Genomic DNA, 17,076 nt, shown 5'->3' on the forward strand with positions numbered 1-17,076 from the left:
TGTTGCCCTTGTTGTTTTATTGTTGTTGTTGTCGTCATTGTTGGATAGGACAGAGAGAAATGGAGAGAGGAGGGGAAGACAGAGAGGGGGAGAGAAAGATAGACACCTGCAGACCTGCTTCACCACGTGTGAAGCGACTCCCCTGCAGGTGGGGAGCCAGGGGATCGAACCAGGATCCTTAGGCCGGTCCTTGCTCTTTGAGCCACCTGCACTTAACCCACTGCACTACTGCCAGACACCCATAAAATATTTTATTTTATTTTACTTTAATGAGAGAGATGCAGAGAGAAAGAGAGAGAGACCAGAGCACTGCTCAGCTCTGGATTATAGTGGTGCTAGGGATTGAACCTGGACCTTCAAGGCCTCAGGTATGAAAGTCTTCTGCATAACCATTATGCTGTTCCCCAGTCTTATTCCCCCCACCCACCCTTTTTCAAGATAGATGGTTTAGAGACAGAGAAGCTCATGAAGGTTCCCCTATGCAGATGCTCCCATATGGTGACTAGGGACCCAAATCCAGGTTCTTGCATAGGACAAAGTGTGTCCTCTGCTGGATGAGCCATCTCCTGGTTCATATATGTTGCTTTTATTTTCAGATTTAGTGGTATTTATGGGGGGGGTGGGAGAACCAGAGCATCACTCTTGGCACATATGACACCAGGGGCTGAACTCAGGACCCCATACTTGAGAGTCCAACCAAGCTTCATCCACTGTGTCAATTACCAAACCACTACACTTTGTCTCTTGACCTCAGTTTCCCTCCTACAAAGTGAGACTTTAGCAGTCTGTTCCCCCTTCCCCCAATTCTGCCCCTCACTCACAGCAGCCGGCCGTAACACTCTCATCAGCACCGTCGGCACAGTCCTTGTCACCATCACAGAGCCAGCGCTCAGGGACGCACACATGGGTGCCCGGGCAGGAGAAGGAAGAGGGGCCGCACGTCTTTCCCTCTGTGGGGGGAAAGGTGGACACGACAGGGAGCCACTCAGAGACCCAGACCGCAGGCTTTGCTGCTGCAGGAGGGCTGCATTGGTGCCGTGTGCGTGGACCCCCTCCCCACTCTGAGCCTTCCCCTTCCTCACCACAGTGAGCCGCCTCGTCTGAGCCGTCCCCACAGTCATCGGTGCCATCACACAGCCACTGCTTGGAGATGCAGCGATGGTTCTGGCACTCAAACTGGGCCTCTGAGCAGAATTTGTCTGGGGGAGCCAGAAGCCACAGTTAGACAGGGCAGGGGGGTGACAGATGCTGTGGGATGGATGACATCTCTCTGGCAGGGCTCAGCTGGAGCCAGAGAACTGGTCCTCTCTGAGCCTGGGGGTTGGGAGGTGAGGGCACCTTGGAGGGAACCAGGAGGCAGGGTTTGGCCGGGGTCCTAGTGGCCGTGGTGAAGCTCCCACCCCTCCTCAGCCCTCTGGGCTCCAGCTGTGCGAGTGACACGAGGTGACTCACTGCAGTGGGTCTCGTCCTCTCCGTGTTCACAGTCATCCTCCTTGTCACACGTCCAGCTCATGGGGATGCAGCGCCCACTAGGGCAGGCGAAGTAATTCAGGGGGCAGCGAGGGCGCTTCACACCTGGGGGCCAGGGAGGTGTGAGGGTGACCCTGGGGGCAGGTGGTCCCCTGCCTCCTGCCCTCCACCCTGAGGCCCACCCACCAGCCAGACCTGGGCAGTCTCGCTCGTCACTGTAGTCCCCGCAGTCATTGGCGCCGTCACACACCCAGCTGGGTGCATAGCAGAGGGAGGTGTGCTCGCAGGGCTGGAAGCGCACACCCTTGACCCCCAGGCGGAAGTAGCTGCTGCAGTCAGTGGCACCTGGTGGGGGCAGGAACAAGGGCTGAAAGCAGGTTCCCTCCAAACACCCTCCCAGGGCAGTTGCTCATCCCCAAAGAAGGGATTAGAGGGGAGTGTGGTTCAGTAGGGAGCCAGGCAAGCAGAGCAGTGGACACCCCCCTCCGCTCCTGGCAGCATCACTCACTGCAGTTCATCTCATCAGAGGCATCCTGACAGTCCACGAACTGGTTGCAGCGGCTGGAGTTCCCAATGCAGGTGCCGTCCCGGCAACGGAATTCACCCAGGCCACAGGCCGTCTCTGTAAACAGTCAGGCTGAGCTCCGGCACAGACTCAAAGCTCAGCAAGGAAGGGTGCAAGTGGAGGTCTGGGGCCCACTCACTGTTGCAGGGGATCTCGTCAGAGCCGTCCCCGCAGTCATCTGCCCCGTTGCACCACAGCATGTTGGACACACAGCGCCCGTTGTTGCACTGGCGGAAGGTCTTCTTGCAGCGGCGCGAGTCTGTGTGGGGAGCAGGCCTGAGTCTCCAGGGAAGGAGCTGCCTCTGCTGAGAGGCATAGCACGGGGCCAGGACTGGCTCACCGGACTGATTCTGCCCGGATCTGGGACTCAGAACCCAGCCCCTGGCACCATATGGGAGCACCATGCATGACTGCTGCTGTGGTGTCTCTCATTCTATATCTCTCTCCCACTCTATCTCTTTTCCACTGTCAGGACTTCACTAGGGCTTTGTGCCTGCCACTTGGCAGACTTCCATTTTTTTTCTTCCAGATAGAGAGGGTGAGAAACGAGGGGCGGGGGGAGAGAGACAACACAGCACTGCTCTGCTGCTCATGAAGCTTCCATTTCATGGTGCTCCCATGTGGTGGCTGGTGACCTGAACTTGGGTCCTTATACATGGGAAAGTGTGCACTCTACTGGGTGGGTTGTTTCCTGGCTTCCTCTCTATATACTTTTTTTAAAAAAAATTTGTCTCCAGGGTTATTACTGGAGCACGGTGCCTACACCATGAATCCACTGCTCCTAGAGGCCTTTTGTTGTCCTTGTTGTTTATCGTAGCTGTTATCATTATTGTTGTTAGTAGTATTATTGTTGGATAGGACAGAGAGAAATGGAGAGAGGAGGAGAAGACAGAGAGGGGGAGAGAAAGATAGACACCTGCAGACCTGCTTCACCACCTGCGAAGCAACCCCCCTGCAGGTGGGGAGCTGGGGGCTCAAACCAGGATCCTTAGACTGGTCCCTGTGCTTCACGCCATATGGGCTTAACCCGCTGCACCACTGGCCGGTGCCCTTTATATACCCTTTTAAAAGGATTTATTTACTTATTTCATAAGAGAGAGACAGAGAGGCATATGTGGTACTGAGGATCAAACTCATGCTTACAAGCCCTGTGCTCTGCTCAATGTGACATTCCTAGGCCACATTTCTATCTTAAATTACAAATAAATAAATAAATAAATAGAAAAAGTATGCTGGAAGTAATAGAATCATGAGGTATAAAGCCCCCCCCCCACACACACACACACTGTCAGGCACTAGTTCCTTGGCAGAGCATTCAGCCCCACTCCTGGCCTGCTTAGGGCTAACAGGGGGACTGTACTTCATTGGGTCTCCAAACTCCCAGGCTGTGTAGCTTTCTGCTCTCAGTCCCATGGTCTGCCTGTTGGGAGCTGGGGTGATGCTGGGAAGAACCCTTACTGCAGTAGGATGGCTTCTCATCAGACTTGTCCTTGCAGTGGGAGACACCATCACACGTCAGGCTGAAGTTGATGCACTCACCATTGGCACACTCAAACTCATCTTGTGCCCGGCAAGTGGAATTCACCGCTGTGGAGGGACCAGGAGAGAGGGGTGTCAGGAGATGGGCTGGGGACTGGAGGCCTAGAACTGCAGTCCTCTTCACCATCTCTGGGGGGGGGGCTATATGGAACTGGACTGTTGGAGAGTCTGGGAGGAGTCTGTGTTGGGGTCCCACCAGGTCCCCTCTCTACTCCCTGGCTCACCCCGGCAGGTGAGGTCCTCCTGGAGGATGCGGCCCCCGCGGCAGGAACAGTTGACGTGGCCCTGGTGTGTGAGGAGACACAGGTCCTGGCAGCCTCCGTTGTTGATGCGGCAGGGGGACAGCTCGCCTATGGGGAGTGGGGGTGAGGTGGGGTTGAGTGTCAGCTGCTATGTCCACACTCAGCCATGCGCTCTTTGTGGGGTGATACAGACTTTGAGGGATGCTTCAAGGAGATACAAACTTAAAGAGCCTTGAGATCATGTGAGGGGCTCAGAATGCATGAGGCCGGGAGAAGGGCCAGAGATAGCTGAGAGGGTAGGGTGCATGCCTTGCCATGCCCATAGCCTGGGTTCAAGCCCCAGCATGACTTGAGAGGCGCTATGGTACCAGAGGAAGCTCTGTAGCTATGGTATCTTTCCCTCTCTCTGTATGAAAAAAAAAAAAGTGAAACTGGAGTGCTGAAATCACAAATAAGTGAGGCCCTGACTATACAAGAGAAAGAAGAGAATGAAGAGGAGGGAGAGGAGGCGGAGGAAGGAAAGAAAGAGGGGAAAAGAGCAAGGGAGGGAGACAAAGAGGCAGGGAGGAAGCTTCAGCAGTGTGTGGGCCGTTGGCCATCAGAACCCAGCATGGGAGTGCACGTGCACTGTAGGCAGGATTGGCCGTGTGTGTGTGTGTGTGTGTGTGTGTGTGTGTGTGTGTGTGCTATCAGGTTCTGAGGATGGTTCTGGGTGGGCATGAGGAGTGGAGCCTGTGTTGGAGGCTCCAAGGATGCAGAGGAGCCCCACTGAGGGTGATTTGAGTGTGCGTGTTCACTCGGCTGACTTGGGGAGCTGGAGCAGAGGCGTCAGGTGTTTTGGGATTCCTTGAAGGTAAATGTGTGTTCACGTATATCAGGAGCAGAGGGTGGTGTGTGTGCGTGTTAGTGTGTGTGCGTGTGTGTGCGCTGGCTTAGGGAGTCAGGATGGGGGCAGCCATCACTTACAGCTGTTGGTGTCGTTGGCCACAGCAATGATGCCCATGGGCTGCTGGGGGATGTCCACACGCAGCAGCTTCATGTCGCTGCCCATGAACTTGTTGGCCCGCTGCACGGCCCGCCGAACCCAGTCTGTCCAGAAAATATGCTCCCCGTACACAGCCAGCCCAAAGGGGTGCACCGGCTCTGACTTCAGGATCACCTGAAGGGACAGTGGGGAGGCCAGAGAACATCACCTGTGATGTCACCCCATTGTGCTTGACTTGGAGAATGAAGCAGACCTGGGCTGTCTAGACACAGCAGGTAGAAGAAGCATCTTGGCATCTCCTGCACGTGACTGAGGACCCAAGCCTGGAAGGTGGATCCCGCAGCACCGGAAGGTGGATCCCCAGAGACTCACGTATCGGTGGGAGCCATCGTACTCGCACCGCTCGATCTTGTCCAGGGTGGCATCAGAGAAGTAGAGCTTCTCTGCCCGGTGGTCGATGGCCAGGCCGTTGGGGGTGCGGATGTCCTTCTCGATGAGAGTTAGTACATTGGCTCCCGACAGGGCTGCCCGCATGATGCTGGGGTGCTGCTCATTCCAGTTGGTCCAGAACATGAGGCTGGGGGGTGAGAGAAGCACGGGGTCATAAATGAAATCTGGAGCAACTGGCTTTTTGGCCCTGGGCCGGAGCCTGGGTTTGGCTCCCCAGTACCACAGTGCTAAGGTCTCTTTTTTCTGCTGTCTCTCTCCCTCTTTGCTTCTTTTTTTTTTAAATATATATTTTTAATGTTTATTTATTTATTTTCCCATTTGTATTGTTGTAGTTATTATTATAGTTGTTGTTACTGATGTCATCATTGTTGGATAGGACAGAGAGAAATGGAGAGAGGAGGGGAAGAAAGAGAGGGGGAGAGAAAGACAGACACCTGCAGACCTGCTTCACCGGTTGTGAAGCGACTCCCCTGCAGGTGGGGAGCTGGGGGCTTGAACTGGGATCCTTATGCCGGTCCTTGTACTTTGTACCACATGCGCTTAACCCGCTGCGCTACTGCCCGACTCTCTCCCACTTTGCTTCTATCTGTGATTGAAAGGGGGAAAAGGGCAGGAGAAATAATATGGTAGTTATGCAAAAAAGACTTTCATGCCTGAGGTTCCAAGGTCTTTGGTTCAGTCCCTAGCAATACCATAAGCCAGAGCTGAAGAGTGCTCTGGTTAAAAGTCAACAGGGAGTCAGGCGGTAGCAGGTCAAGCGCAGGTGGCGCAAAGTGCAAGGACCGGCGTGAGGATGCTGGTTGAGCCCCCGGCTCTCCACCTGCAGGGTAGTTGTTTCACAGGCAGTGAAGCAGGTCTGCAGGTGTCTATCTTTCTCTCCCCTCTCTCTGTTTTCCCCTCCTCTCTCCATTTCTCTCTGTCCTATCCAACAATGACGACATCAATAACAACAACAATAATAACTACAACAATAAAACAACAAGGGCAACAAAAGGGAATAAATAAATATTTTAAAAATAAATAGCAATTTGGGAGGTGGTGCACTGGCTAACATGTTGGACTCTCAGACATGAGGTCCTGAGTTCGATACCCGGCAGTGCATGTACCAAAGTGATGTCTGGTTCTCTTTCTCTCCTTTTACCTCAAATAAATAAATAAATAAATAAAATCTTAAAAAAAAGTTTTACAAAAGGAAGAGGGAAAAAATTTCCACCAGAAGCAGTAGAATCATGCAGGTGTGAAGCCCTGGTAACAAAAATAAGTAAATAAATAGTTACTTGACCTCTCTGTACTACAGTTTCTTCTTAATGAGCTGAGGAACCCACTACTCTCTGTTTTGAGAATAGTCTGAGGACTAAATGAGTTGGTTCCCATCTTCATGTTAGTTTTCTTTATTCCTTCTTTGTAATATGTTCATTGCCACAAGGGCTATGGCTGGGGCTCAGTGCAGGCACACGAATCCATTGCTCCTGGCAGCCAATTTTTTCCCCTTTTTCTCCCTACATTATTATGATTATTATTATTATTAATTATTTTACCAGAGCACTGATCAGCTCTGGTTTATGGTGGTGCAGGGAATTGAACCTGGGACTTTGTAGCCTCAGGCAGGAGAATCTCTTTGCTATTTACCCCCACCTATTATTATTATTTTGATAGAACAAAAAGGAACTGAGAGGGAAGGAAGAGAGGGAGAGAGAAAGACACATGCAGACCTGTTTCACTGCTCATGAAGTGTTCCTCCTGCAGGTGGAGAGCAGGGGCTTGAACCCAGGTCCTTGTGCAAGGTAATATGTGTGCTTAACTGGTGCACCACCACCTAACCCCCATGTCAGTGTGTCACTACCTAGTTTATATCTATTCTCTTCTCCCTGTAATAAGAAACCATGGATGAGAACCGCTGTGTGCTGGATCCCACCCCTAGAAGTTTTATTTAATTGGGGGCCTTTGCGCCATTGGGGTGGGAGCCCTACTCTTAGCCATGTGCATGGCAAGGCATGAACCCTATCCAGTGAGCTCTCTCTCCAGCCATAGGTCTCACTTTTTTTTTTTTTTTGCCATCAGTGGTCTGGGCCAGCTTTTTCAGATAGAGACAAAAGACAGAGAGAGAAAGAGAAGTACCACAAAACAAAAGCTTCCCCCAGGGCCAAGGTGGCACCCTCTCGGGTGAGCTCTCCTTTGGTCCAGGTCTCACTCTTACAGCAGTTCCACTCCCCTTGCCCTGTAGCCTGCACATTTGAGCTGCTGCCTCCCACCTCCACACTGAGGGGCTTTGGATGACAAAAGGGAGAGGAGGAGGCAGCCAGTTTTCTTCTTCCCTTGTGCTCTCTCTCCCATACCTCCCCCCACACACACACACACACCAGGACTCTCAGCCCACCAAGCCATGAGCAGTGCTCCCTCCTGGGTGACAGGTAGAGGAGTGCCACTCATGGCAAGTGTGACTGCTAAAGCCACTGCCCTAGTGGGCTGGGAAACTAGGCCCCTGAGGGCAGGGGATCTCAGTCAGGGTTGAACTCAGCAGTCTGGTCTACACTGTTCCCACCACCAAAAAAAAAAAAAAAAAAAAAAAAAAAAGCCCTTACTCTTTCTGGTCAAGAGTAGCTTAGCTTTTGATCCACTACCTCCAGATCCAGCTCATGTCACCTCAAAAGCAGTCTTGGGACTGCCAACCTGACTCAGGTCCTTGTCACACTCAGGAAGCCTTCTGCTACTTCATCACAACTAAAAATAACTACATTCAAGGCTCATGCCCCTGTGCCACCCCTGGGGGCTTGAGCACGTGTCTGGCTCCCCAAAGCCATGTGCTGAGTTGAGTGCCTAGGCAGCCTCACTGGGCATGGAGCAGAGGAACTTGCTGGAAGCCTTGAGAGGCTCCTTCAGCCTCGAGACCTGGAGTGGGAGGCAACCTGGCCACCTCAGGGAGGTTGGAAGCCCTGAGAGACAGGTCCTGGAGCCAGTTCCAGACAGGTGAAGTCAACAAGGCTCATGGCCTGGGAGATGGGAGTTGTATCGTGAACAGTATGTGCCAGACAGAGCAGAGGCCAGAAGGGGACAGAGGGCCCTTGTGCTGGTTACTGGGCTGGGCAGGCTGGACCAGGCTGGCCTTGAGTTACATCACGCTGAGGAATCTGGGTTCAGTCCACTCAGTGTCTCTATGTAGTTGCTTTGGGTTCTATTTGTCCCTTAGTTTCCTAGTGATGCTTTGGGGAAACATTCCAAGTGCTGCTGGAGTCGAAGGAAAAATGTCCTGCTCATATGTGAGCCAGGATTGCTAAGGTGAATGGGGGAGGATGTTGGCTAAGCCCCACAGCGGGGGCAGGAGAGCTTGCCTGGCAGGGCTGCTAGTGGACACCACTCCCTCCTCCCAAATGTTCCCTGTTTTCAAGTCCTGCACAACCTGATGCCAGCTTCCTGGGCCTCCTCAGGCTGCCCCCAATCCTGGGAAGCCTCTGAGAGGGCAAGGGGAGAACCCCTTACACCCTTTCTCTGCTTTGAGTTCTCCCTCTTTCTATCCTTATGCTTTTCAAATCCCTTCCTTCTTTCTTTTTTTTTTTTCTTGCCACTAGAATTATTGCTAGGGCTCAGTGCCTGTACAACTCCACCATTTCTGGTGGCCATCTTTTCCTTTCTGTTTTTGATAGAGTATGAGAGACAGAAAGAAAGAGAGACACCTGTAGCACTGCTCCACTGCTTATTGAGCTTATCCCCTGCAGGTGGGGACCAGGGGCTTAAGCCCCAGGTCTTGTGAATGGTAACACCTGTGCTCTACTGGGCATACCACTGTCCGGACCTTCTTCCAGGCCCTGTGCCAGCCCTCCCTGCCTCTGTGATGCACACAGCACTTCCTGTCAGTCTGAATTCTCTCCCCAGCTCAACCTCCTAACATAGGGCACACATTCAATGCACATGCCTGAAGCTTGGAATCCCAGAAAGGCAGAGCACCCACTGTGTGCCTGCACATGGCTCTCAACTGAAGGACTGGATGGACCCACATAGAGCCAGAATGGCCCTCCAAAGTCCCCTTGGGTTCAGGCACCTGAAGTATTATCAGCCTGGTGTTTCAGATGAGGAAACCAAAGCTCAGAGAGGTCGCACAGCTGGCTCAAGCTCCCACAGTGCAAGTGGCTGAGCTGAGGTCACAGCCAGTCTTTCCTGCTCCCCCTCCCCAGTCTGCTTGGTGCAGTTTCTGTTGCTCTAGGCCCAGCCCCCACCCTCATTCCCACCCCCCACCATCCTGCCCCAGGCTCACTTCTGACACTCGTCTAGCACAAAGGCCCGAGGATGGTCATCTCCAGACATGGTGATGACAGTCTCCCTTTCAAAGGCCCCCGGCCGGGTCTGGTCCACTGTGTGACGGGTGATGGTGGATGTGGTGTAGCTTGTCCAGTAAAGAGTGTCCCAGCCACGGTGATAGGCCAGGCCTTCCACAGAGCCCACATCTGTGAGGAGACAAAAGCAGTCGTGCATGAGGATGGGACTGGACATCGAGCAGAAGAGAGACCTGGGGAGGAACTCAGGGGTTACTCTGTGGCACTCACTCCTATGAAAAGTGGGCACTGGGGAGCCTGTGGGGTGTGGTCCTCAGTGTCCCCAGCTCTTAGCAGCTCCTGCCTAGTGGCGCTTGGCCCATCACCCTTGCACCTCCCCCCCGCCCGGGAGGCTGCCTTTATATTCAGAGCTACTACAAGTAGGGTCACACGTCTTTTGTACACAGGTTTTTGTTTATTCATTTTTACCATCTCACTAATCAGCTCTGATCTATGGTGGTGTTGTGAGGGACTGAACATGGGACTTCAGATCTTATTTGTCTTGTACTAAAAAAACTTGCTACTTAAAGACCCCACACCAGATTGCTTTAGAAATGTCTTAAAAAACAGTATGTCTTTAACTCAACTTTAAGAACAATAAGTGCCCAACGAGAGAGATGCAGCAGACAACAGCTTAAGAGAAGACACAAGATTTTTGTGGCTTCATAACATGTGACAATGTGACGGCCAGAAGTGCTTTAACGGGAGCTCTGTAGCCTGAACAACACTGTGAAGGGAGGGGGCAGTGCTGCCAGCCTTGCCAGATCGAGCCTAGATTGCGGAGTGTCAGGTTTAGCTCTGGACACTGCGTTTTCACACTGACATGCAGATGAGATTGTGTGAAGCAAAAATGTCCAGAGGACTATGAAAGGACAGGTCTGTTCAGACCATCACTGGGTTCAGTGCCTGGACAGGTTGACTAGGTAAAGAGACAGATGAAAGAGTCACAGACCGGGGACATCCAGATCCTAAAGGTGGTATCCAGCCTAATTTTTTTTTGTTTGCCACTAGAGTTATTGCTGGGGCTCAGTTCTAGCACTACAAATCCACTTCTCCCGGTTTTTCTAGCACTCCCCACCCCCCTTAATTTTTTCCCTAATTTTTATTCAATAGGACAGAGAGAAATTGAGTGGGGAGGGGAGATAGGGAGAAAGACACTTATAGACCTGACTCTCCACTCATGAAGTGTGTATCCCTCCCTCAGGTGGGGAGCAGAGGGTCAAACCTAGATCCCTGCACTTGGTATGTGCATTTAACTGGGTGCACCACTGCCTGACCCCCTCCAGTCTAAACCCTTAAAACAAAAGTTTGTTTTTTCCTGCCACTGTTCCTTATGACTTCACCTTGATCCCACTGCTCTTGACAGCCTGTTTTTTCTTTCCCCTTTAAATGTAAGAGATAAAGGAGAGACAGAAGGTGAGACACCATAGCACTGTTCCAGAGACCATGAAGCTTCCCCTGTGCATGGTGCTCCCATGTGGTTGGTGCCAGGGGATCGAATCCCAGACCTCACACATGGTAATGTGTACATTCTGCTGGGTGAGCCATCTCCTAGGCCCCCAACCCTGTGTCTTTACACAGACACCAGGTCTGAGGCTTGAAGACCATGGGACTAGAAGCCCGAACCCACACTCACAGGCAGTGTTGGCTTATTCTGTATCACCCTGGGGGCAGAACCAGGACTGACGGGGGAGAAAAAGGACTCCAAGGGAGGAGAAACTTTGAAGTGGCTGCACAAGTCACTGTGTGAGTCAGGGACTCTGGGGCAGGCAGGAGGCACACCTGGGGTAGCTGAGGACTTTTATTCCCTGAGTCTGACCACCCCCCGGCCCCAGACACCCCCCACTTCCCGGGGGGGGGTGCTGGGCTCACTCTCCACGATGGTGATCCTATGGGAGCCGTCGTCATTGATCTGCTGGATGTTCCCAAAGTGAATGTCGCTGAAGAAAATGCGGTTGGGCGTGCCGGGGGCAGTGCCGGCGCGGTAGTCGAAGGCCAGGGCAATGACATTCTTCATGTGATCGGGGTCTTCGAATGGCTGCACGGGCGCATTAAGGTTGCGCTCGTCCGACAAGTGGATGCTCTTGAGGATGGTGCGCTCCGAGTAGAGCAGGTAGCCGGCGTACTCTCGGCACGACGCCCCATCCTCAGCCAGCATGCCATGTGCACAGGCACAGGCCCGCCGCCCGCCGCCCCGATACAGACACAGCTGCTGGCACCCACCGTTGGCTACTGCACACACGTTGGTGCCTGGAGGAGGAGGTCACAGAGGGCAACTCTCACCCACGGGCCAGCCCTGCATGAAGCCCTGCCCTGCCTTGGCATCCTTGCGTCAGACATCTCCTGCCCCAGACCCAATACCCAGACAGTCCTAGAACCTCCCAGCCTCTCCTGCTGTGTTGGGATCTCTGTGCCCCCTTTGGACCCAGCTTCTCTCATGGTCCTTCTCACTTGGGTCCCCTGGGTGAGCATACCCAGCACAGGGGCCCAGGACCTCACCTTTCTGTCGGTCCCGGTTGAAGACTTTGATGTCTTTGAGCTGGACGCCAATGCCCGTTCTCAGGGGCACAGAGTCTGTGGCATTGTCTTTGCTGCCACGTTTGATGGAGCCATTTGCGTGAGTCCTGAGAGAAGGGAGGGGCAGGAGCAGGAGGTTGACAGGAGCCCAGTGGAGAGGGCACACACACTGCCAAGGAGGCCAGACAGATGCCCTTCCTCTTCACCTGTCACTCCAGTAGATGAAGTCCTCAAACACAGACACGGAAAACATGTCCATGTTGTTGCTGGACAGAACCACCTCACGGTTCTCACCCGTTTCTAGGTCGATCCGCTCGATCTTGTCCATGCGGGCATCACACCAGTACAGCTTCCCATCCTGCAGGCCACAGCACCCACCTCACCTCAGGGGCCCTGAATACTCAGCACCCCCATGGTCCCCACTGCTGCCCTCTAGCTGTCCTTCCGTTGCCCACCTCTGTGTGACCTACCCCACTCTACTGCCCACCATCTGTGTGGGAGCAGGAATCCTAATTTAAAAAGAGGGCTGAGCCAGAAGACCCCACAACTCCCCTCAGTCTATATCTCCCCACTGAATGGGCCTCCTTGCAGGCAGACTGGTGGGGGAGTGGGGCAGTGGGTGAAGTGAACTTTCCCCTTGAGCAAGGGTCCACCCTATTGGTGCCAGGGCCACGCCTGCATTCAGACCTGATAATCTACGGAGATGCCGTTGGGCCAGCTGATGCTGACATTGACCAGCACTACTCGCTCAGAACCGTCGAGCCGAGACCGCTCAATGCGTGGGTACTGACCCCACTCGGTCCAGAACAGATACCTGTAGGGAGAAGGTGGAAGTGGGGAGGTGTCAGGACCCAGACTCTAAGAAGAGAGGGGCCGACGGACAGCCTGTCTGCTCCTCACCCCTTTTCCGGGTGAACAGTGATGGCCCGGGGCTTGTCCAGGCCCTGGGAGATGATCACGTATCGGAAAGAGCCATTGAGCCGGGCAACCTCGATGACATCAAAGCCCTGATCAGTCCAGTAGATGTTGCCTAAAGAGAAAGGTGCCATGCTGCATGGGGGCTGGATGGGGACATGTGTGTGTGCTCTCCTCCCTCCTAGCCCCATGGACCCCTGAGGCTCCCCTACTGGCTACAGCCTACCCCACCCCAAAACTCACACATAGTGCTCCCCGTGCTCACCCGCAATCCAGTCCACAGCGATGCCCTCCACTCGGCCAATGCCATTGGTCACCACATCCTCACGCCAGGTCTGGTCTCGCTTGGCCCGGCTGATGGTGCTCAGGCCCATGTCCACCCAGTAAATGGTGTCATTCTCTGGAGGTGGGGGGACAATCATATGGGGGTTAGGACAGAGATACATGGATGAATCTGGGGAGGGGGCAGAGCAGGGCTGGGGCACCTGTGGGAAGTGCCCCCTTCAACTGTGGTCAGTGGGCACTCAGTCGACCCCAAGAGTACACCACCCCCACTCACTCCTGCCACCAAATAGCTCACCGGCATGGAAGTCGATGCCTACAGCCAGGGAAGTCCCCGACACTGGGACCAGGGCGTCTGACTTGTCATTGGGGTCCAGAGGAATTCCCCGGATCCCCTCGTGCACAGAGTAGAGCAGGAAGGAGCCCACACCTGAAACCCAAGGCCGCTTTAGGCATATGCTGTGCCCACACAACCCCTTGCAACTTGGCTTCTGTCACACTCAGACCTATCCTCTACTTTTTGGTATTTTTTTTAAATAAAATTTTTAAAAAACATTATTGTTGCATAGAGACAGAGATAATTGCGAAGGGGAAACTAGAGAGGGAAAGAGACAGACATCTGTAGCCCTGCTTCACCACTCATAAAGCTTTCCCCTGCAGGTGGAGACCAGGGGCTTGAACCTAGGTCCTTGCACACTGTAATGTGTGCACTTAATCAGGTGCGCCAGCCTGGCCTCCTTTGGGTTTGCTTTTTAACTGCTACCAACGTTGTTGCTGGGACTTCAGTGTCAGAACTATGAATCCACTGCTTCTGGTGGCCTTTTTTTTTTTTTTGATTGGACAGATAGAAATTGAAGGGGGGATAGAGAGGAAGAGAGATAGACACCTACAGACTTGCTTCACTACTTCATGAAGCATCCTGTCTGCAGGTGGGGAGTAGGGGATTGAGCCTGAATAGTTGCACATGGTAATGTGTGCACTCCACCAGGCTCTCCACCAGCCCTGGCACTCCACCACATGGTAATGTGTGCACCCACCAGCCCTGGCTTAAGGTGGTGCCTGGAATTGAATCTGGAACCTCTAAGCGGTAGGCATGAAAGTCTATTGCAAAATCACTGTGCTATCTCCCCACTCGCTTCCTGGTATTTCCCCTCAATTTTTTCTCCTTGGCTTTCAGTACACCAGCACACACACCTAACTTGGAGCCCCCGGCTGTGGCGTGGAAAGCACTCTGGGCAACCGCCTGCAAGATTACTACTCACCACTAGGGGGAAGCAGAGCCTGGCTTGCTCTCCCTGTGTGTTACAACCCCTACCCCCAACCCCACTTCTCTTTCAACCATGTAACCTGGGCCTCCGAAGGATTTAGGAAGAATCTGGAGGGTGATTCAGACTGGACAGTTGGGACTGGATGGCTCCAAAGTTTAGGTGTTCACTTTATTTTCTTCTTTGCCCTCCGTCTGGCCTGTGCCACCGGAGCTCATCATCCTAACGACCTGCCCTTGCTCTCTCTCTGCTACACCAGGCCTTGCAGTGCCATCAGGTCAGGCTGCTCAGGATCCGGGGGGAGAAAGATTCAGTCAAGTGAGTCTGGGGACACCTCAGATACGAGCACCTTCTCTTGAAAAACCCTCTGTGTTGAAGAGCACGTTCAAGGCTCTGGTAAGTTTTATAGTGACAAAAGCATTTAAACCTTGTCCAACCTCACATCTCTCTCTTTCTGAAACATTCCCACATCAAAGAGGAAGGCTCCCAGGAGCGCACTGTGAGAAATGCTGTCCCCAGGCAAGCTCGTAAATCAGTCATCAAGTTCTGGGGAAACACCTCAGTTTCATCTGTCCATCTCTTGAGCCAAGGCTGCTAACATTAGTCTAGGCCCATTTCCTCACACCAACACCATCAAGGTTACTCAAGCCAAGACACCTCTTAACTGGTCTGAGTGCCTTGGTTTCTCCCTCCTCCACTCTCCACAGCCTCAAACACCACTTTCCAGGCACTGCTTGACGTGTTACGTCACCCCTGACGTGTCACCCACATGCTGACTTCTCCCACACTCAGCAATCTTTTCTGAGAAGCTGCCTGCAGGTGCCTGTCTCTCCACAAGTCTGCTGCAGGCGCCAGCAGCTGAGCCACCTCACAGCTCAGTTTCTCTTATGCGTTGGTCCCTCTGCTCCCCACTTCCTGGTTCAGGTTGCGGACACAGGCCAGGAACCTTAGCCCCATCTCTAAGTCTTCAACCCTGCATTTTCAAAGGTCTTATTGAGATTCCAGGGGCCTGGAATGACACCCCAAGGTGGAAGGGAAAGGGGTGGGGATGGGGGACCCGGCACTGACCCTCGCAGGCTTGCTGGCCACTACGCAAGCTGTAGCCAGCTGTGCACATGCAGGCGCGGGTGGACTCTGATGTGGGCAGGCAGAGCTGGGAGCAGTCACCGTTGTTGACGCTGCAGGGATTGGTGCCCTCATGGCCTGGAGGCCAGTGGGAGGCAGAGAGAGAGAGAGAGAGAGAGAGGGTTAGGGCCTTCCTCAGGGAAGGATGGTCACCAACTTCACTCTGGACCTTGTGGGGGTCAACCACCCCTCCCAACTCTTTTTTTCTAAAAATTATTTATTTATTTTTTCCCTCTTGTTGCCCTTGTTTTTTTTTATGGTTATTGTCGTTATTGATGTCGTCATTGTTGGATAGGACAGAGAGAAATGGAGAGGGGAGGGGAAGACAGAGAGGGGGAGAGAAAGATAGGCACCTGCTGACCTGCTTCACCACCTGTGAAGCGACTCCCCTGCAGGTGGGGAGCTGGGGGCTTGAACTGGGATCCTTACGCCGGTCCTTGGGCTTCACACCATGTGTGCTTAACCCGCTACGCTACCACCGCTGCTGCTACTCCCCCCTTCCAACTCTTAGGTTGTCTGACCCCGGGCCTCTTGGCCAGGGCAGCTGAGGGGCATACAGTATACTTCCTATGGCAGTGGTGGAAAGAAGGGCCCCTGGGTGGAGAGAGGAGCCTGAGCTATTCTCACTCCCACCGGTCCCCTGGCCCAGCCTGGCCTGGGCAGCCGCTCTGTCTGCCCGCCTCACCCAGCTGGATGCTCTCGTCGTACACCTTCATGTGCATCACCAGCGTGGTGCTGTTGCGCAGAACCACGGCGCCCGAGCCGTCAGCCTTGTTGCACGTGCCCATCTTCTCTGACACCTGGTCTGCCCACCACAGCTTGTCCCCTGGGGTGGCAGGAAGGGATGAGATCCTAGGGTGGGCTCTCACACCACCCTCCCCAGCTCCCATCCCCTGGCCAGGCCCATAGGCTGTCCTGCACCGTCCCTACTCCTCACCCATGATGGCCAGGGCGGTGGCCTTGCCCAGCTGGCTCCGCATGGCCTCGATGACCTCCAGCCCACTCCCGTCCAGGTTGCAGCGGTTGATGGTGTGGTTTCCGGAGCTGATCCAGTAGAGTTTGCTTTCAGGGAAGTCAATGGCCAGGCCTGAAAGGGGGGTGTGTGTGACTGCCTGAGAGCCTGGGGCAGGGTCAGCACTCCAGGGTGGTACCATGAGAGTTTGTGGGCTGGAGGGAATTTAGTGAGCCTCTTTCTAGAGGGGGAACTGGGGCACACTCTGGGCAGGCAGGGCAAGCTCATACCCACAGGGCCCCTCTGGCCGCTGAAGAGCAGGGTGCGGTTGCTGCCGTCCATGTTGGCCATGCTGATGTTGTCACCGTCAGTCCAGTAGAGCTTCCTGTGGGAGAGGCATCAGGAAGAGTCAGAGACACTCCCTTCTTATACCCCATATCTCATGCTCCCCAGCCCTGGGCC

The 17,076-nt window shown here is 53.8% G+C and overlaps 1 protein-coding gene across 1 annotated transcript in view; it reads right to left on the reverse strand.

Moving 5' to 3' along the window:
- LRP1 (LDL receptor related protein 1) overlaps positions 1-17,076 on the reverse strand; it is a 94,263-nt gene that overhangs the window by 17,533 nt on the left and 59,654 nt on the right. Inside the window, exons 31-52 of the mRNA XM_007534967.3 lie at positions 16,905-16,999; positions 16,600-16,749; positions 16,348-16,488; positions 15,606-15,740; positions 13,571-13,702; positions 13,256-13,390; positions 12,976-13,105; positions 12,763-12,889; positions 12,282-12,433; positions 12,058-12,182; positions 11,431-11,808; positions 9,501-9,690; positions 5,174-5,378; positions 4,783-4,975; positions 3,799-3,924; positions 3,494-3,622; positions 2,175-2,294; positions 1,979-2,092; positions 1,666-1,815; positions 1,453-1,575; positions 1,083-1,199; positions 822-950 (exon numbers count right to left, since the gene is read on the reverse strand). Of these exons, the coding sequence (XP_007535029.1) occupies positions 822-950; positions 1,083-1,199; positions 1,453-1,575; positions 1,666-1,815; positions 1,979-2,092; positions 2,175-2,294; positions 3,494-3,622; positions 3,799-3,924; positions 4,783-4,975; positions 5,174-5,378; positions 9,501-9,690; positions 11,431-11,808; positions 12,058-12,182; positions 12,282-12,433; positions 12,763-12,889; positions 12,976-13,105; positions 13,256-13,390; positions 13,571-13,702; positions 15,606-15,740; positions 16,348-16,488; positions 16,600-16,749; positions 16,905-16,999 (3,296 nt within the window). The remainder of the gene's footprint in view (positions 1-821; positions 951-1,082; positions 1,200-1,452; positions 1,576-1,665; positions 1,816-1,978; positions 2,093-2,174; positions 2,295-3,493; positions 3,623-3,798; positions 3,925-4,782; positions 4,976-5,173; positions 5,379-9,500; positions 9,691-11,430; positions 11,809-12,057; positions 12,183-12,281; positions 12,434-12,762; positions 12,890-12,975; positions 13,106-13,255; positions 13,391-13,570; positions 13,703-15,605; positions 15,741-16,347; positions 16,489-16,599; positions 16,750-16,904; positions 17,000-17,076) is intronic.

This window comes from Erinaceus europaeus, chromosome 7 (genome assembly GCF_950295315.1).
Source record: "Erinaceus europaeus chromosome 7, mEriEur2.1, whole genome shotgun sequence".
NCBI classification, from domain to species: Eukaryota; Metazoa; Chordata; class Mammalia; order Eulipotyphla; family Erinaceidae; genus Erinaceus; species Erinaceus europaeus.